The 20485-nt window shown below is 38.2% G+C and overlaps 1 protein-coding gene across 4 annotated transcripts in view; it reads right to left on the minus strand.

The window, feature by feature from the left end:
* Positions 1-1835: 1835 nt before the first annotated feature.
* The window catches only part of phldb1b (pleckstrin homology-like domain, family B, member 1b), a 56098-nt gene continuing 37448 nt past the window's right edge, over positions 1836-20485 (minus strand). For all 4 annotated transcript variants that reach the window (XM_056756589.1, XM_056756591.1, XM_056756588.1 and 1 more), the window contains 17 exons: positions 20146-20283; positions 19498-19557; positions 16352-16480; positions 14582-14737; positions 14321-14431; positions 14114-14203; positions 13329-13451; positions 12485-12643; positions 10115-10231; positions 9856-9958; positions 9393-9678; positions 6667-6757; positions 6407-6553; positions 5281-5500; positions 4704-4789; positions 4476-4505; positions 1836-3283 (listed from right to left, as the gene is read on the minus strand). In XM_056756589.1, coding sequence (XP_056612567.1) covers positions 3143-3283; positions 4476-4505; positions 4704-4789; positions 5281-5500; positions 6407-6553; positions 6667-6757; positions 9393-9678; positions 9856-9958; positions 10115-10231; positions 12485-12643; positions 13329-13451; positions 14114-14203; positions 14321-14431; positions 14582-14737; positions 16352-16480; positions 19498-19557; positions 20146-20283 — 2187 coding nt within the window. In that variant the 3' untranslated portion in view covers positions 1836-3142. The remainder of the gene's footprint in view (positions 3284-4475; positions 4506-4703; positions 4790-5280; positions 5501-6406; positions 6554-6666; positions 6758-9392; positions 9679-9855; positions 9959-10114; positions 10232-12484; positions 12644-13328; positions 13452-14113; positions 14204-14320; positions 14432-14581; positions 14738-16351; positions 16481-19497; positions 19558-20145; positions 20284-20485) is intronic.

Consider the following 20485-nt stretch of genomic DNA (forward strand, 5'->3'; position numbering starts at 1 on the left):
AAGGTCTGCATTCGGTAAAAATTAGCAAACAAAATATTTCAAATTCACATTTAATATTTAATTTATAAATCATTTACAAGAAGCTGTGTAAAAAGCGGGATATTCATGTATGTATTGTTTAGGGGGCATTAACATCTAAAAGTAATGGGAGGGTGCGCCGCTTTCTCACGTGCATCATCCGCGTTCGCAGCGCTTGCTTGTGCATCCAGTGTCCAAGCACAAAAAAACAAAAAACATCTAACAAGTGACATTTTTACTCCTATAAACTGTTTTTAAGTGTAATGCACCGCAACAGCCAAGACCTTCCCAAATGACAGTTTGGGAACCACATACTGTGAGAGCTGGAGTCAGAAAGCGGAGTAGGCAATGGACCGCCCACAATATATGATAAATAAAACAAACGAGTTATTACAGAAACAATTAATTAAAGTATTAATTGTTTTTGTGCCCACCATTGCTCAAAACAAAGTCAAGCCACTGAAGGAATGCGTCAGGTCAAGTTCACGTCAGGGCAAGTTGGGTAACTCACAGGTCTCGCCCAAAAGATTTCAAAGTCCACTCCTGAGTGAATTTCTAACTTTTTATTTGTGTTGAACAATGGATAGCCTCTATATCACGTTGGTCAATTTGTTATTGTTTTCTTGTTTTTAATAATTTCCCACAGATATTAAACATTATATAATGGTTACATATATCGGTAACTGGTCAGTAATGGTTGATGTAAGTCCTAGTTGACAAATTAATGTCAAAAGAACAAACTGCACTAAAGTGCGTTTATACTGTTGGAGACACTCAAATAGAATGTTTTGGGGGCGTTATTGTGATTATTGTGTAATTGTAATGCAACTGAAAACTATTAAATCGTCACATGTAATTTTAAATTAGGCTACCATGTATAGGTTTAACCAAAATGTTTATGTTTCTAACCTAGTGGAAATATGTTGTTGTGCCGGGGAATGAAAATGGGATGGGACGTGAGCGCGGGGGGTTGGGGATCCATGAGGATGGTTTGAGAAATGATGGGGTCCAGTACTCCAAAAAGGTTGAGAACCACTGGTCTAACACATATCACCAAAATTGATAGTCATTACAGGAAGGAAGTGCATTTTCAGATTACCTAAGGATTACAAGGGCATGTGATTTTTAAAAAGGGAATGATCCACACTGATTAACTACAATAAACGCTGCAATATTTCATGAAAAAGTAGGCATTGTAATTCTTGTCTTCACTGGGACTTTAAACTACGCCTAACAATTCCCATTATTAATATTTCTGTAAAAATGAATTTTGTATCACATTTGAATAAATTCCACCTGAAAAATGTTCAAGTGTTTTTGAGTCTCACCATAGTAAAATATATTATAGTATTTTCTACAATTTATCCAATTACCACAGTTAAATATGTAAGTGTACACTATAATACAGTTTACTATAGTTAATACAAAAAATGTTTCAATTGGATCTGTGTATTAAGGAAATCTGGTTTGGATACTACTTGGTATCGTGATAATTAAGCTGGTATAGTATTGTAAGATATGTTTATGCAACCCTGACAACCCTACTACAAACTTTCTTTGGGTACACTTCTATATTTTAGCAGTGGCTATTTAATTTATGGCGCTGCTCTCTGGTCTGGTGTCATGACAAAATGCTATAGTCCTGATGCAAGACCCCCGTGTATGTTGCAGTGTTAATTATAGCACTGAGGACCACTTGCCCTTTTACATCTGAAGTCTGCGTTCGGTTGTGACCTCTGCTCTACATGCTTTGTGTCTGAACGCAGTGGTGACTTTTTAACAGTATATTTAGGGAAACAAACACAAAACACTTCAAATAATGAAAACTGTGGCTGTATTTCTGTTCAACATTGTTACAACACTGTTTTCACCAATTGGTGTGAAAGACTTCATAGACATTTAACACGCAAAACGAAGACTTTTTCATGTTGATGTGTTCTTTGTGGATATTTGTCTCTTACCGTTTGGTTTTGGGAAAAGGCAAAGCGTGTTGGTCTTTTCAACATGATCTATAAATAAACATTTTAGGTAAGATAGAACAACTGTTAATACTCAAAGATCTCTCCTTAAATTATGTATTAAAGCAGTATCACCTCAGACACAGATGTGAATAATCCAAATCATCATTTTTTTAATTACACGTTTGATGTTCAGAATTGTCATAAGATTTTGTAAAATAGTACCCCACTATATATATATTGTACCTCACATGGAATAAGACTGTCTCGCCGTTTTTCACTAGTGTAACAGTTCCAAGAGTGACAAATTCAGGTCGATATCAAGGCACTGCATGACTTGCATGATCATGACGATGTTTCCTTTTGTGTGGCGATTATTCAGAGCTCTCGCGGGCTGGCAGTGATAAGAGAAGGCCGCCTCCCTCTGGACTAAAATCACAAGATCAAGTTATCAGGACTTGGCAAATAAACTCTATACGTTGCGTGTGTGTGAGTCGTACATGTGTGGAATATCTAAAATAATTAGTTGGACGCAAGGACAGTGAGATACAATTATACAGGAGTTTGATTATCTCTCTACAATAAATATGAACTCCTGAGCTGGTTGGTGAGCTTTGGTGAATGAAATCTGTTTCAGTAAAACCAGATTTTGAGCTCGTCTCGTGTTTGTATATGAATGCAATACTACATCTAACATAACCTACGGCAGTAAATTCACGTCCGCCATTTCATGTCGGTCGATTCGACACAATTCCAGAATGGCATAATGTCATTTGGCATTTTCCCCCATGATGTGTGTGGAAAGACAAATCATTTGGATCACAAATAAAAGTCCAGACAACAAAAACTGCAACTGAAAGATATCTCTGACGGCAAAAAGGCATTTTCATCAATGGCAACCGCGCCGCCACCTGCAGGCTCAGCTCACTCCGTCTTTTCATCTTCCGGCTCCCTTTTTGAATCCAGGCAGATGCAGAAAACCTCCGGTGGGTGAGCCTCTGCGCAGCCGTGCAAATATACGACATCTTCAGAAAACAAAAAAGGAAGTAACAAAAGAAAGTTTTTTCCTCTAGTTGAGAATAACAGGTCTAGGTCGTTTGAAGTGTCCCTGCCGAACAGTCTGGAGTTTTGAAGTCTGCATCAGCGAGCGCCGATAGTTCTTCATCTCAGTTCATGAACTGTGTGTAGCCCTCGGCTCCCGTCACGATCACGTCCATCCATATTCTCATGGCTTCTGCGGAGGGGGCCACCATGTAGTAAAGCCTGTCATGGGTCTTTACGCAGAACGTCAGTGAGGGGTTGGGGCTCTGGAGGCCGAGAGAAAGAATTGCATCAGCGAGGCATCAGACAATATGGATTGGTTATTGTGCAAATTCTATCTGCTATGTATGTGTGGTGTCAAGCCAGAAGGGATTACAAATAATGAGGAATAATATAAATGGTTACATCAATAATGCAAAGTGCATGTAGGGGAATCATATTTTTATTTATTTATATTTAGTATTATTTCATTTTCAATTAATAACAATAAATAATCAATTATTATGTATTCACTAATACATTTTTACACAATGTAACACAATGTGCAGGTCATCTAATACATTTCTTGTCATGTGATTATGTGAAATGTGATGATTCAATACCCTCAGCAAAACACTCATTATTAAAAAGATTGGAACAAAGCATTCAGGCTAAGACATGCAACAGGGAAACAAATCTATACAAACATCAAATGGATTCTAATGCCATGTTATACCCACACAAGTTCCTCTAATATACCAGACCGTGGCATCTGTGGGGCAATGAAGTTATACAAACATTAAGTACTCGCAGCACACACCCCAAACATACACAAACACAAGGGTGGGAGTAACTCTGAGAAACATTAAAGGGAAATGCGCCCTAGTCGTAAATTACTTTATACACTCGTCATCAAAATGAAGCAAAAGAAAACCAAGAGACCTCAAAGTATCTCCAGGAAAAGTGCAAATGGTCCAGTTATTCAAAACAATACAATAAAAGATTTGCTAATTAGTCTCAGGGGAACATGAGAGTAAATGTGTGAAAAATCCAGGAATTACGGGCAAAAAAAACAACATTCTCTCTCAGTCTTTAATATTTGTGTGTGTGTGTTTTCTAGTCAAAAGATTTAAACAAAATAAATGAACAAAATTGCATTAGATAATAACATCTTGTTTTTCACCCTAATTGGAAATAGTTTTTTCCTTTTTAAATAAGCATTTGTTCAGTGTTTTGCATTTTGTTCTTTTGTTTGTTTAAAGCTAAATCTCTGAATCTTATTAACTGAGACTTGTTAAATTAAATTAAATTTATTTAATATAAAAAATCATCTGCCTCATTATCTTCTCTAAATCTCTTGCTTATAGGAAGTTTAAACACTGTTTAAAGACTGGAAAACAAAACAAATAATGAGATTTTTTTGCAGAGCATCAATCAAAGCAAAGCACATGCAGGGTGATGTGCCGAAGCGATACATACGTTTGTCAAATTCAGATTGAAAAATCCTTTCTGTGTCAAAGAATGAGAAACAGTGGGGTGGGGAAAATTGACAGCAGAGTTACAGCATATGAGAGAAAGAAAAACAAAGAAATAAGCAACCACAAAAGATCAAATGAAACAGTGCAGCGGGAGTACAGAACAAAAAAACAGTGCCCGACTCATCTTCTTCCTGTGCACAAGGGCTTCTCATTTAATACGGGGTCATACCTTTGTGGCACTACGTAGATGATCGTAGTAAACCTCTTCGATGGCCTGGAAGTAGATGACGCCCTTCAATTTGCTCTCGTGTTTATCTGTGAACATGACAGAAGTTACAGAGCTGATGCAGGGTAATGTGACGGCTGAGAAAACAAACGAGTCCCGACTCCCCTCGAGAATAATGATACGGTAAGCACCGGTGTGACCTTGTTACTGTGGTGCAACCCCTTCACTTTCCATGCAGAAATAAAAAGCGAGCGAGAGCACGCTTTGCCGCGCGCCTCGGCCGGGTGATGAGCATGATTTCCTCAGCATTGCGGAAGATTTCATCACCATCAGATAGCATGCGGACGGGCTTCTGGTTATTTGTATGCCCCCGGCTCACCCGAGGCTATCGGAAATCACGGGAGCCGCTGCGAGCTTAAGAATTACTAATTATCCATATCCCCCCACTGCTGGATTTACCCACAATTCATTCTTTGTTCTACCCTCATTTCTTTCCTCGACCTCAGGGGGGACGAAAGCGTAACGTTGCGTTTGCCAGGCAACATTTGCATAGTGCACAGTAAGGAGAAGACACACGTACCGGCGTAGTAGGAGAAAGTCCTTTTGAGACGATCAAAGACGAACCAGCGCTTCCTCCAGGACTTGATCTTTCCTCCCATCTTGACAAGATAGCCCTTGCACATCTTCTCGGTGAGAATCACGTGGTAGCACGTGTCCACGTTGTGACCTGAGGACTCGATGTGGGTTCGGAGATCAAACTCCTCTTTACGTATAGGCAGGTATCGTGTCATGGGGCGCGCCTGGAAAACAGAAAGACGTGCTGATGAAGTCCCGTGTGATTTAACTAGAGATATGTTTACGCGGAAATCACTGAATCTTTTACTACGTTACACATGTTGGTTCCCGTACTCTAATTTAACGGGACAAGCCATTAATGTTGTAGGAGCACTGACAAACATTGCTGGAATGTTTGTATCACGCTTGTTGTTGCTCTGCCCAAAATGCTACAGAAAGTGACAAAATGTGTGAACAAAACGTGCAGTTGTTTTCCTTAATAGCTATTTAGAACCTCAAAGTACTGTTATAATAGAGTCGAAAATATAATTAATGTTTTTTAATTAAATAGAAACAATAAAACGATGACTTAACATGAAGCACTTTTGTTTACCCAAGTAAACATTCAGTACAGTGCGGTAGAATAAAAATTTACTAAAACTAAAGTGAAAACAATTCAAACATTTCGGTTAACTGTAATTAAATTAAATAGCGGACTAAATATTACTTGATAAAAAATATCTTAACTAATAATAAAGAACAACAAAAGAAAAGAAAAACAACTAAATAATAAAACTAAATTAAAATTGAACAAAACAGTGAACAAATAAGTAATAAAATAAACTGAAAATACAGATCAAAAATATGAATAAAACTACAATAAAATGTCCTCTATCTTGTTATTTGACATAAATAGACAAATTATTGTGTTGCCAGTACAAAAACAATTGCCCTGTTTGAACTGTCAGTCGATATTAACTTTTTAATATTAGTTTACTAATAATAATTCTTAACTTAAAATATCTGTTGCATAAATGTTGTGCTGAACAACTGCATCACAAAACTGCGCTGATATTCACAGTGATGTAAATACAAAACACCTGAGCAGTAGAAAGACCATGAAGTTTCAGTCGAGAGACCTGACTCGTCACCTGGGAGAAGTTTTTGGCCCTCATCTTCACCTCCTTCTCTATCAGCTGCTGCCTGTGTACCGTCTCCTCCTCCAGTCTCTTCTCCGCCTTCTCTCTTCTTCTCCTCTCCTCATCCAGCATCAGCTTACGTGTCTGAGTCTCACGCTCCTGCGAGACATAGAGGTGTGGTTATTAGACAATGGTGGATCAAGACATAAAGGTATTATTCATCTACGTTCTGTATTGATTCTATACTCGTATTGTTATGATCTCTGACTCACTCTGGACTCCATGAGTCGAGCTTTCTCCAGTTGTGCCTCTTTCAGCATTTTCTCCATCTCCTCAATCTTCAATGTGTCCATACCGCTGGCACTGAGAAATAGATTGAAATCTCTTTTAACAACATGATGTGTATGAGCGCACTTTAAGATTTCGATGTAGTAAACTAATTTACAAATCAGGTAACGATTCATTTAAACAAAATATTGGAGGATTGCATTAACTGGTTATAGTTTCGATTCCCCACAAAAACTGATACAATTTGCAGAGACTGAATGCACTGTAGGTTGCCATGAATAAAAGTGTCTGTCAAAGATGCATGGTGTCATCCTCCAATCTGCAGGCCGGATCTGAATGCTCGATTCTAAAGGAGACTATGAAAATCTGGAATAATTTACTGTAACTGGTACGCTTTTCTCCAGCAAAGTAGAACAGGTTTTTTAAAGTGCACTCGACTGCACCACGGGTCTGGATATATTAAATGAATATCTGCTGCCATGTTCAATAGAAAATGTACTCAAACATCTCCTTTAAATAAAATTTACTTTCTTCACACAGCAATACTGTAACGTTAAAGTCGGCAGGCTAATAGGGATGAGCGCCCAATTTACATAGAGAAGTGGCTAAAAATACAGCTAAAGATTTAATTTAAATACAGTGTAGCAATTAAAGTGGCCTGGTTAAAGTGGTTTGCGCGCGGTTAGTGACTCAGTCATGGGATGAATGACGTTTCAGAGATCAGAGACTGGCGGATTACGAAATATTTCGTCATGTTAAAATACAGCTGGGCTCCAAATATGAGCGTGAAATTTTTGCAATAAAACATGCAAATGAGGCACATGTGGACTACATAGTAAAAGGAAAATGCATTATGGATGGATCTAGAGACGAGTCGTGGATTAGCTTTAGTTTGAACTGTAACAGGAGAGAAAACAAACTGTTCAAGTAAACAAACTCTCTCCTGAGAGAGAAACAGCTGAAGGCTGTTTACAACGCTGCCGCTTCGCCCAGGTCAAGCTACAGTACTCAAGCTGTGTACTTCACTGTACATTACACGCTTCTGTGTGCAACATTTTAACACAAAGCTTCCATGATAAGATTAAATTTGTAATTTGAGACCTCAATGTTATTGTCAGGTGCCGGCGTTCACATCTCATTAATTTCTGGCTTGGGCATCTGCTTGCAATTAAAGCCATATTGAAGCAACAGTGCACCCCAAAATTCTGCTATCATTTATTTTTATGTTGTTTCAGATGCGCACAGTTAAATTTTTTTACTAAACACAACAAGAGAATTAAATTCAAAATGAAGTCTTTAAGCAGTTTCTTTCCTTACAGTGAGAGTTTGTAGTGATCGTGTGCGTCATGTAAATTACAAAAAAGGCTTCATATGACCTTCAGGCTACATTAAAAATCTTTTTTTGCAAAACAGACCAAAAGCGCTATTAATATTGAGAAAATTATTGAGGAGTATTTAAATTAGTGACTTGAATCAAATGGATATTAAAAGAGTCCTTTTTTTATTATGTTACTTTAAAAAAATCATATATCCAAATGAAACTTAAGTTTTTGTTTTTTTAAATGTTTATTTTGTGATTCTTAGAAAAGACATGGATGTTAATAATGACAGAATTTTCGAATATAGGCTGAGCTGAGGCTGGATTCTGATGAAATTATGGATGTGGATTACGTAAACTTGGCGCTGGAATCCTTTTCACCTGAGGCGGTTGATTTCATGATCATGACCAGCCTACTGTACATTATTCTGCTTAATGCATAAAAAAATCTATTTACTAAATAAATAATCTGACATAAAATATTGATTCAAGCTTAAATTATTTTATTAAGTTATTTCTAGACACCACGGAAAGGTTGAACCATGGTTATGTATAAAACACCATTTTATTTAGTTATTTATACACCATCGCTATAAAATAATGTCATTATTTAAAAATGTCAACAAAAATAAACGTTTATGTTTACATAATTGATGTCTGTTTGCTGTGCATATTAATTTTGTAGTTATAAAAACATACACATCCATGCATATATTTAAGAAAAATATAAAATTAAATAAATATTTATATACATTTTAAATTATTGGTAGATATTAATGTGTGAATATATCCTAAATATGTACGTGTTTGTGTTTAGAAATACGAAATTAATATAAGTAATATACATATATTATGCTAACAATGAATTTTATTCTGGATGCGATTAATCACGATTCATCATTCGATAACCCTATGAAAAATATTTGACCACTGAAGGCTGCAGATTGGCAAAGTAAAAATCAAGTATAACAAACAGTTATTTAATGTGAACGTGAAGTGCACAAATATAAATAAAGAACAGTAGGAGAGAGAGGAAGGGTGGATACGCAACCAGTCAAACCTCAGGCATGTGTTTGTCAAAAGACGCCTTTTCAGATGCTGACATTTTTGCAAGCCTAATTTGCCTTATTTGCGCTCGTACGTTTCTTTTAAACACCGCTTTCACGCAACCAGCATCAACATAAACCGTTGCCTCAAGCCTGCGTGTTGTTTCATTTGTTTCCACATTTTCAAAGGAAGCGAGTGTGGCGGTGGGGGTTGAAACCCTCCGCGAGTGTGAATAAACAGATGGTTGATCATATAGCTTGAAACAGGCATGCAGAGAAAAGCCACAGAATTCCTGTCACAAGGCCATCACCTAAGCGTTCCCAAAACCATTTGGGAATGTCTAACCTGGACATGTTGTCGGGGGAACAGGCAGAGTTGTTTCCCGTGGAGATGCTGGTGTCCATGCTGTCTGAGCTCTCCAGACTGAGGGTGTCGTATGGTTGTTCGCCAGCAGAGGGCGAAGTGTGGTGCAGGATGGAGTGATGTACGACCGGTGAGGGGCTGGAGGTAAAGGGGTTGTTGAGCTGTATTTGAGAGCCATGGAGCGCCTCCCACTGGCACTGAGCCTCCACTGCAGCCTTCTGCTTCAGCTGGGCCAAACGCCGCCTCTGCTCCTCAATAACTTGCTGGCCTTATGAAAACAACAAGTGCAGGGACAAATACTGAGATAACATGCTTGTGAATAAAACCGTGAGTTAAAAAAGGTGAGTAAATAGTCAGAAATACTTTTTTCGTATAAAGAAATCCTCTAAATTTGATGGTGTTATCTGGCTCAGTTTGTGACCGTCAAGCTGCCGTTTCACGTTACCTTTCTGCTGAAGGGCCAGCTGCCTCTTGGTCTCGATGTCCTGCAGCGTGGCTGCCAGGTTGCGTGGGAGACTCCCGGTGCTGTTGGCTACCATCAAAGCGCTCTGAGTAAACAACACAAGCAATTATTTCCACCAGCATATTTAACAAGGAGGGGACTAAATTACCACATTAAATGATGCTGGAGATTCTGATAACCAGGGACTGAATGCACTATTTACCCTGGCAGGGGTGTAACAGAGACTGAATGCTGTATTTACCCTGGCGGGAGTGTTGCGTCCGAGTGTAGCTGTAGTGAATGTAGGGGACAGACCGGCGCTGACTTTAGGTCTCAGAGACGATTGGCTGGAGTCGCTGTCCAAACGTGAGCGATAAACCTGCAGGACATAGACACAATAAACAAGTTAAACAAGGAATTCTACTGAATATTCTGTATTTTACAAGTTCGAAATGACTTTTGAGTGAAAAAATGATGATTGAATGTTAATTTCTGATGAACAAAACTTATTTTTAGTGAAAGTAAATTCCTGTAACATAGCTTTCGAGGACTCTTTGTACAGTGAAAATGGATTGTACTTTATAATTAAGATTGCCTTTGTATTTAGTCGTTTTTATTGAATTTAACACAACGTATATATGTAACCTTTCTCCCTTCGTAAATACAGTAAATGGGGAGTAATTTATGCTCCATTTAAAGTAATAGATCAACCAATAACACATTTTGATCAAAATTTATTTAAAACCTGTATGACTTTCTGTCATCCTTTGAGTAGAACAGAAGTCATAGCAGAATGTCCTGCTCCTTTTTTACAATGAAACTAAATGATGACTGACTATGACTGTCCAGTAAGGTTTGCATTGAATAAAAACTTATGTTTCAGTCTTGTCCTAACAGGATGCTAATATGTCTTAAGAGAACTTGGAATAGTGTACACTACTTATATAATGCTTTTATGGTCCTTTTTGAAGCTAGACAACACGAGTCACCATTGTTTTTCATTGTATGCGGTTCCAGAGCAATAAACAAACGTTACTGCGCATGCACGCTCTTGTGGCCCAAACTAAACTTCTGGTACACCTCTGCAAAGGTCCCTGTAGATTATTACTCAAAAAAAGCTAAACACATAATTAAATGACATAAGCTTGCAAGTTAAAAGTTTGTCTAGCCAGTATTACTTTGGGTTACCAGAAGAAGAACCATTACTTGGCTAAACTAAGATTCGACAAAGTTACACAACCATTCAACAGTGAATGAATGAATGAATCAATAAAAGAGGCATTTATAAAGCGCTTTTTTGTGTATTGCTGTACACCCAAACCGCTTTACAATCACATGAGGGGTGTCTCTCCTGCCCCACCACAATTGCCAAATCAGTAATATTAATATACAATAAAATTCAACAAATTGTTTATTATATACAATATTATACAATCAAATATGAATATACATTTAAATTACTATAAATCAATCGAAAACATAAATATATGATATTATTAGGGGCAGGCTTGTGCATCCGATAAACCCGTCTACACAGAAGAAAGATTTTTTGGTAAAGTTTTAATTTAGTCAGCAAAACAAATGAAGTGATTCAGGTTTAAAACTGCAGTAAGATTGTAGTTAGGGGTGTCACAATATATTAGTATACACAATGATATAATTAACCATGATTATTGATTATGTTAACACTACACGTATGATATTATTGTAAATAATTTAGCATCAGTATCTTGTTGACACTCCAGTATAGTAGGTGATGGTTGTAAACCTATGGCCTAAAACGTTTTTATTTTTAAAGAAAATTGTCATTGGTCAAAAAAGCACAATCTAAACCAAATGGAAGATGAATCTTTCACTTATCACTACTTATCACTAGATATCACAATAATGTCATAGTCGGGAATTCTGTTGTCCAAGATGTTCTTGTAGAGAAAATGTGATATTGTGACAGCCCTAACTTGACACAGTAAATAACTAAATAACATGAGAATTCTTTTTACTGCTACAGATGGAAAAACAGCTCAGTGACAAACATGGCTGAATCTCAAAACCTTCAAAACATACAAAATAAAAGCAAAGTGTAAAACACCCACAAAACCAAACTCTTCAATGCTTCAAGATAAAAGATATCTGTAAGGATGGTGAGTGAAAATATGAAAGAGCAGAAGAGGTTGAGGAGAGCTGAGCTTCTGGCTGTTACCTGCAAGGGCTTGCGTGTTGAGAAAGCTTTAGCCGGAAGGGGAGGAGGGCAGAGCTGGTTCAGATCTCCAGCTGCCATCACCTCCTGGTACCAGAGCTCTAAATCTAGAGCGGGCACGTGAGGCCTGCCCCACTCCGACTGACGCTTAACAAACGCAGCACAAGCACAGAGAGGAGATAGAGGTGGAACGGTGTTAATGAGAAGAGTGTTAATGAGCAGATTTGTTTAATGACAGAATGGCAAAGAGCTTTGGTCTACAACCAAAAAGTTAGAGTGGGATCTCTTTGAAACCCCAAGAACATACACAGATTTCTCCTTTGTTTCAAATGTTTTATGTTAAATTTCTGCTTAAAATCTTCTGAAAAGGTGAAGACCTGACACCAAGTAGGAGCAAAATGCCGAAGAGAACCCAGAGGAATTAAAGAGACACACCTCAAAGGAGAGCGATAGGGAGGAGCCGTGAGGGGAGGGGAGGCTGGAGAAGGCGGAGTCTGTGAGAGACGACTGAAGGAATTGAGGAGGAGAGGTGGGAGAAGACTCCACCTTCGGCATCCCATACATCTGGTTTAACTGACCCACGGTCACATATTCCTTACAGCCAAAGGCAGACACACGCAGGAGAGAAATACGGAGTAGCAGAGCAGGAAAGAGACAAACAGTAAATGAGAGTTTAGCAACTATGAAGCAAGTTAACTTGGTAAAGTGTTAAATAACAACATTATATTATAAGCTAACACAATCTTCAACTGCAATTGTCTCCACGTTAAAGACATTTTGAAAAAAAGGCTGTTTACACCAAGAACTATAACTATAAAGCTACGGTTAATAAATCGGTTTAAAATCGCTCTGAATTCAAGAGAATAGTGAAGTCGACAGCCAATCGAAATCAATTGGAATGAGGGGTTACATAATTCAAATTTAAATATAGACATAACGCGCCATTTATAGCGCTTTGAGTGCCCAGAAAAGCCCTAAATAAATGTAACAAAGTATATTATTATTATAAATATAGAAATGTTTGGGGTAATAATAGATTTTAAAGCTTTGTTTTGCATAGCCGCACTGCAAAGTAACAAAATTGTTGCCGGCAATATAAAACTGACAGAATAAACAAATCAACTAGAACATCTCCTCTTACTATATTATAGATTCATCTGGTTCAACTATGATTACCATAACTCTAATGCATAAAATAAACAGCATAAAAATCTTTAGATGCATCTACAACACAAAAGCAGACAGAAAGAAAGTGAAGAGAGGAGAGCAGCAATGATACCTCACGAGGGGCTACAGACGGGTCAAGGGCAAGCGAGAAGCCGTGCGAGGAAGCGGCGGTGAGCTGGGTGTCATGGAAATCACTCCCATACATCTTATAAACATCCGACAGCTTCAAGTATTCCTTAGCCGACCCATTCATGCAGGACAAAAGTTCAGCTGTCAGTTTACTTGCATGCCGATACTGACAGATATGCTGAATGCAACTGCATGTGTGCATTATTTTTTGTTTTTGTTGGCAGAAATTAGGTTACAAATAGATGGTACACACCATAGAAATGATGTCGAGCACATATTCGATAAACGTCTCTCAAAATACAGTATCAGAGAAGTGTGAAAAGACAATAATACAGGCCAAAGTTTGTTTTGTATGGGGATGTTCAATGAGAAGGCTTAAGGCTAGTCTTCATAAGAACTTTGAGATGCTGCAGGCTGCATCCATCAACAATTCGTTGGGTTACCTCCTGAGGCATGATGGGATATGAGTAGAATGAGGAAGTGTGATAAGGGGTGGAGTGGGAGTGGTCATCATCTAATAGGTCAGTTTCACTGATGTGAAGCACATCCTACGTGGAGTTTATAAGTCAAACAAGATCCTGAGTCTAAAAGATTTCATTTCCTGTTTGGCAAACCCAATTATTATTGGATGGTAAATGATAAGTAAACCAGAAACATTTGGCTAACACCGGCAAACCGCCGCATAAAACACAAGATATTCTTGTGATCAGGGATGCTGGTCTTTTTTCGGAAGTTTTGTATTATAAAATAAGATCTGACTCTGCTCACCTCCTTAAAAGAGCTGGAGCTCTTTGGGAAAGTCTTCCCTCCTGTTAAACTCTGGTACCTTCTCTCCAGATTGGCAAGCCTATCTTTTTCCTGAAACACAGGACAAGTCAGCTTTAATAAAGAACTAGCTAATGATAAACACGTATGAAGAGGGAACTAGAGTTGTTATTAAAGGAAAAGTGTTATGAGTACTAGAAGAAGATGTACCTTCTGAAGCTGCTGCAAGGTGACGCTTTTGTCTTTAGCCAGTCTCTCACACTCCTGAGCCGCTTGCATGCCCAACTGACTGGCTTGGGCTTCCAAAGCAGCAACTTTCTCCTGGAAACAACAGTTTCAAAAATTGGAGTACAAATACTGTCTGAAAAATGAAATGGCACTTGAAAATGAAGGTAAACAGGACAAATATTGATTTCACATTAACTTCCCTGTGGTTTTCATTGCATGCTGTAGATTGCATTGTTTAATCACCTTTCGTTTGGTGATGCTGCTGTGGTACTGAGCTCTGTCCTGAAGCAACTGTTGACTGATGGTCTCGCGTTCCTCCTCCAGACTGCTCTCCTTCTCTAACTGCTGAAACTCCAGGTCCTCGAACTGCTTGGTCGCAACTTCAAGAGTCTCCGCTTCCTAAACATACATCAAGAACAAGGTCAACAAGAAGCCACTTAATCCTATCAGCAATAGCACAGAGCAGCTGATCCTTACAACAGCTTTATGCTGGGTTAACAACAAATGCGAATTGAGAGATTTGATATTGTCAATTACATACAAAGTCAATGCAAAGATGCGAATCGATGCAAACTCGCGGCAGGCGATGCGAAAGACTGATGATTTTCAACTCGAATGAAAAGCTCATTGAAACCTACTGTTTGACGGGTCTGGATGCGTGAAGACACTCCTTATTGCGTGATGTTTTTCGCGTCACTCACGCAAATAACAAACTTTTCCTGCGAGTAATAGAAAGCGTGGAACGCAATTGTACACGTTTGGTGTAAACCAAGAAATAAATGTAGATACGCAGCAGGCGTGCACAAATAAGGAGCCGCATCAAGATGGAAATATTTGAACTTTTATGCTTGGTTCACACCAAACGCGAACAACATAATTTTGAAATGGTCTCTTAAATTTAAGCTGTATTTTTATATATGGTGATCTGAAATACATAAGTAATAAATAAACCAGTTTGGAAAGTAAAACAGATAAAATGACGTCTACTTTCAGAGAAAGCTAAATCTGTTTAGAATGCAGAGATGTCTGTCATGGGTTTCTGTGTAGATCTCAAAGACCCTATATTAACTTTCAGTCAACTCAAGTGTTTGTGTCACTGAGGAGCTTGAAGGTTCAGAGCATGCGACATCCTGTTTCTGACTTTAAACAGGGCTAAGTCATAAAAATGTTTCCAGAGAAGTGTGTGTTTACATTGTTTCATCTATGCGTATCAAAGTAAACAAACAAATGTATATAATACTTTTGTCTAACTGTATAAACAAACTTGGTAGCCTATTTTGAAAACGATGCAACACAGCTGTAATAACAGCTGCTCTTTATTGCTATTGTATTGCATCTTTTTCTCATGAACCACATAATATATTAAAAAGAAATCTGACATCTGCATATTTAGAGAGAAGTGATGGATATGGAAACAACACCCGACAGACTGACACTATGTTAGTGTTTGTATTAATAGATTAGTTCATGTTAAATGTTAGTGTCACTTGGGCATCAGACATAAGCACACCACAGACTTCAACAACAATCCAAAATATTCAAATTCATGTAAAAATAAAACAAATAAACATGCAAATTCAACACAGACCACCATTTAGCCCCAAAGAATCTGTGGACTTAACTAAGACACAAGATGGACAACAAGAGACGCTGATCCGAGCAGAAAATATGCGGTATATAATGAGATATATGTTGAACTTCTGAAAACCTTTACAGAGAACTTTTGTCTCACAATAAACACTTTTCTTTGTTTTAAAGTGTACTGAGATCAACACTACGTGCACAACACAATCTCAGAATGAACTGCATTGAGAGAGGTTTATTTTAAATAAACCCGTTTTATTAATCTTGAAATTATATCTAAAAACCAACTAAAATGCTGCTGTTTCTGCTGAGATCACCATGACTTGCATAAGAGAACCCAAAAGAGTTTGTTGGGGAATGTGTGTCTGCAGCAGAACGTGGCTGTGGGTGGGAACAGATCATGTGCTGATGTTCCTGGTGGTCACTGACCCTCTTGAGTTGTTCCTGTAACTGTTCCCTCAGAGATTCGGGGCAATTATTCAGCTGGCTGGTCAACTCATTGTACCCATCCTGAAGCCTCTCCAGGGCTTCCCGCTCCGCGTCAACATTAGCCCTCTCCTAGAAACAAAACACAACGTCCGGGGAGAGGAGAGGAGAGAAAGAGAACACACAGCTCAAAACCACGCCATGCAGAAGCATCCGAGGTTAGAGGTCACAATGGATGGCGCCAGAAAGGATGATCATTAGGCCTTGCACAGGCTCCCCATTCCTTCATTTTGTCTTCTATGATTTACCAGTACAGTTAGTTCACTGAATACGTTTTTTTGAATTATCTTTAAAGACACCGTACTTGCAAAAAAGCAATCGCTATCATAACCATGTTTCAGGTTTTCCATGACCGTGGGAACCCTGTTTATAAGACACTGTAAACTATATAAAATCGTACTGTAAGACAGGGCCAAACAGACTTCTGTTCTCAGGCATTTCTTGACATTCACTTCAGCGGTATGATTTTCTGCTGGTATGTGCTTTTTAAAATGAGATTATGCCACATAAAATGGCAGGAACTTTGAAGCTGGATATTCGTCTTTCGGTGGCTTTATATTGAACGCAGTCTCCAAATGTTTAGAAGACAACTTGATGCACATGAAACTACATTTCATTCATGCATTGTGTTCATCATAAGTCAATGTGAGCACATTCACCGCACATCTTTGTAAAAGTTGTGCTTTTAAACAAAAAAGGGACTGGATTCAGATATCTGTATCAAAAATGTATAAAGACATGTTTTGGGCAGACAATGTTTGCGTAAACACTACATGCATTTGCAGTTGAGATCAATTTGGTACAAATTACAGATGTTAATTTGTACAACCATCCCTGAAAGGGAACTGTGTTCAAGCAAGCAAGATCCTGTCCAAAGTCACAAACTTTTTACACTGGTTTTACAAGTTTCTTTACACTATTATCAGATCTTAGTACAATTGTTTCATCACATCCTCATGCCATCGCAAACTGCTTTGCTTTCTCCATGTAGCACAAAAACACAATTGTGACCCTGGACCACAAAACCAAATTGTATGGATAGGACAATATTTGGCTGAGATATAACTATTTGAAAATCTGGAATCTGAGCGGGCAAAAAAATCGAAATAATGAGAAAATCACATTTAATGTTGTCCACCAGAGGTGCTTTAGCAGGTCGTTGTAATAAAAAAGGGTTTGTTTTAACGCTCTCTTTTGGATTACCGCTGTAATGGTGTTGCGGAGAGTAACTCAAAAGCGTAAATTTCATAGCGTTTTTCATTGATACCAAACTTGAGTGGGAAATTCCCAAAGAGCTCTTTTAGGGATTTTGCTGCATCCTCTCACAAAAATAAGTTTTGAAATATTTACAGTAGGAAATTTACAAAATCTTAATTGAACATGATCTTTACTTAATATCCTAATGATGTTGACCCATACAATGTATTGTTGGCTCTTTCTACAATTGGCTCTCCTGATTTTGCCAAGTGGTTGATATCCTTAGGACAACATCATGTTGACCCTGGAACAACATTTAAAACAACCAATCAGATTTCAGAAATAAATTTACAGTTTATTTTAAATTGAATCTTACAACCAGGATTAGGTGCTTCTAGATCATTGTTTTTCATTTATCATTTCCCTCTGATGTTAGGGGTAAGTTATAGACAGGGTTGTGGTTTGGTGTGGGTTTACGTTTTATTTATAAAATTGTTATCTCTAGGTCAACAAAATATGTTGACCTGAGGACATCAACCACTTGGCAAAATCAGGTTGAGCTTCTACAAAAATACCCATGCTACATGGACTTGTTTTGTGATCCAGGGTAAAATTTTGTTTCCATAAAATTACACTGAATGGGAACTGGGGCTTTCTAGCTCCAAAGAGAAAGCAAAGCGCCAGAAATGTGGTTCAGACGATCCATGCACTACATAACAAGTCATATTTTTGTGTGAGAAGCAGATCTTTTTTCTAATTATCTTCATCTTTGGTCTGTTACACACACATACCTATCGTACAGTATTTGAAGACATGAGGATGAGTAAACAAAGAAAGAAAGTATATTTTGGGCTGAACTGTCCCTTTAAATGTCTCTTCAATGAGTTAATCTCCAAAGACAAAGTAAACAGAGACAGAAATTAACAGAGAAACCAGAACCTGGTGACAGAAATGGACTGGAATTCCAAAACAGCGTGCAGGAAAAGTCTAATCAATGGTGCTTTTACACTGCATGGTAACGTCAGGTTAGGTACGACTCGGCTTGGTACAGCTAACTTCACTTCACCTCAGTTTGCTTTTCCACAGCAGTTAAGTACCGCTTCAAAGTGGGTGGGGATCAAAACAAAATACTGCTAAAAATACCAGAGAGTATGGGACATCTAACAGCAAAGAGCAGACAACGATCAGTTGGTTTGCTCGACGGCGCACTAGGGTAAACTATTGTAGCATTTAGCATTGTGCAAAGGGTCTCAATCTCTATATTACTGTCACAAAGCATATAACAAAATGCTAATATTACATATTAAAATGTGCATCCATGTGTTCCCAAATAAGTGATCTGTCTGTAAACACGTCACATTTTGGTATCCCTACAGTACGCTTGGAACCTCGACCGAGGTCATACTAAGGTAAACCCCTTAAAAGTGAGCTGTACCGTGCCCGTGCATTACTCAGCAATGGAAAAGCACCATAAAACAAAGCCAACACAAAAGTGACTGAGTCTCGCACCACTGGAGCTATTGTCCCTCAAAGCCAATGAAATAATCCCACAGCCTGAGATTGTGTTGAGCTGAACAGTTTTGAACCCAATAGAGAGAAAGTATGAGAAGTCTGTGAGTGCAGAGATAAGCAGTGAGGACATTAGAGGTTAATGAAGGCTTGTTAGTGACGCCAAGCTCTGTAGAGGACCTGAGGAGAACCATCACACTAGTAGGATAATGAAAAAACACCTCTCACTTCTTATGTTCTAGCCAACCAAAAGCAGTCAGTGTTGATTTAACTTGACTAACATCTTCAGATCCTCTATTGAAGAATGTGGAATGACCTGATGTGATGGAAAGCGATTTGTCAGCTAGTTTGGATGAGCGTTGTTGCTCTTTGGTATTGTTTACCTGAGGATGGCAACAGAGACCAGAATGGGCCTTGAATGGCCATCCTGCAGAATGGTTTGCCTTTAAGGAATGTCAGAGACCAGAAAATGCTGTTCAGTCCAGAGAGGCTCAACAATATAAAACACATAACAGTCCGGGTGGGGATTGGAACATTAATTTTGCGAATATGGGAAAATTAAGTATTACTTTTGTGTTCAACAGAAAAAAGAAATGTATAAAACAAATTGTCGTACTATGGTAGTCAATGGTGATCAAGAACTGCTTGGATACAAGCATTCTTCCAAATATCTTTCTGTGTTCATCAGAACAAAAGCATCTATACAGATTTGGAACAACTTGAGGGTGAATAAATGATGACAGAAATTTCCATTTTGGGTGAACTGTTCCTCAATATACGAGGGTTTATAATAAATTGTAATAACAATATCTTAAAATAAGGGTGACAGGTGTTTGGCCATTTTGAGATCATCAACCTTGTATATCTCTTTTGCTAACATTAAATTGTAGTACATCATATTATATATATATCGGTCAGCTACTTTTCCTGTGGTAGAGCATTGAAAAATAACTTTTTAATTAAAAAGATTTAAGTAACCCTGAAAGGCACTATACTTCTATAAATAAATAAGCAAAAGTGTATGCATGTACCTTGTCTTTCTCTCTCTGGAAGGTGTTCTCCACTTCACTGAGCTTGCGTTGCAGCTGGTTGATAATCTCCGTCTCGGCCTCGATCTGCTCCAACTCAGCCTGTCTCTCTCCCTGCAGAAGAGCTCTCTCCATCTCCGCCTGTCCGGATCAACACGCCAGATAGAGCAATTCTCACACAGACCACGCAAACACACATTTTCTGTTCATATACGCATCACTTCCTGTTCCTTATCCACTGTAATTAGGAAAGCACTTCCTGTGTATCCTTTAGTCTATTTAAGTGGCCCTACAGATATAACATCATGTTTGACAATGATCTAAATGCACTAAAAAAGCCATG

Source organism: Triplophysa dalaica, chromosome 9 (genome assembly GCF_015846415.1).
Source record: "Triplophysa dalaica isolate WHDGS20190420 chromosome 9, ASM1584641v1, whole genome shotgun sequence".
Classification (NCBI taxonomy): Eukaryota; Metazoa; Chordata; class Actinopteri; order Cypriniformes; family Nemacheilidae; genus Triplophysa; species Triplophysa dalaica.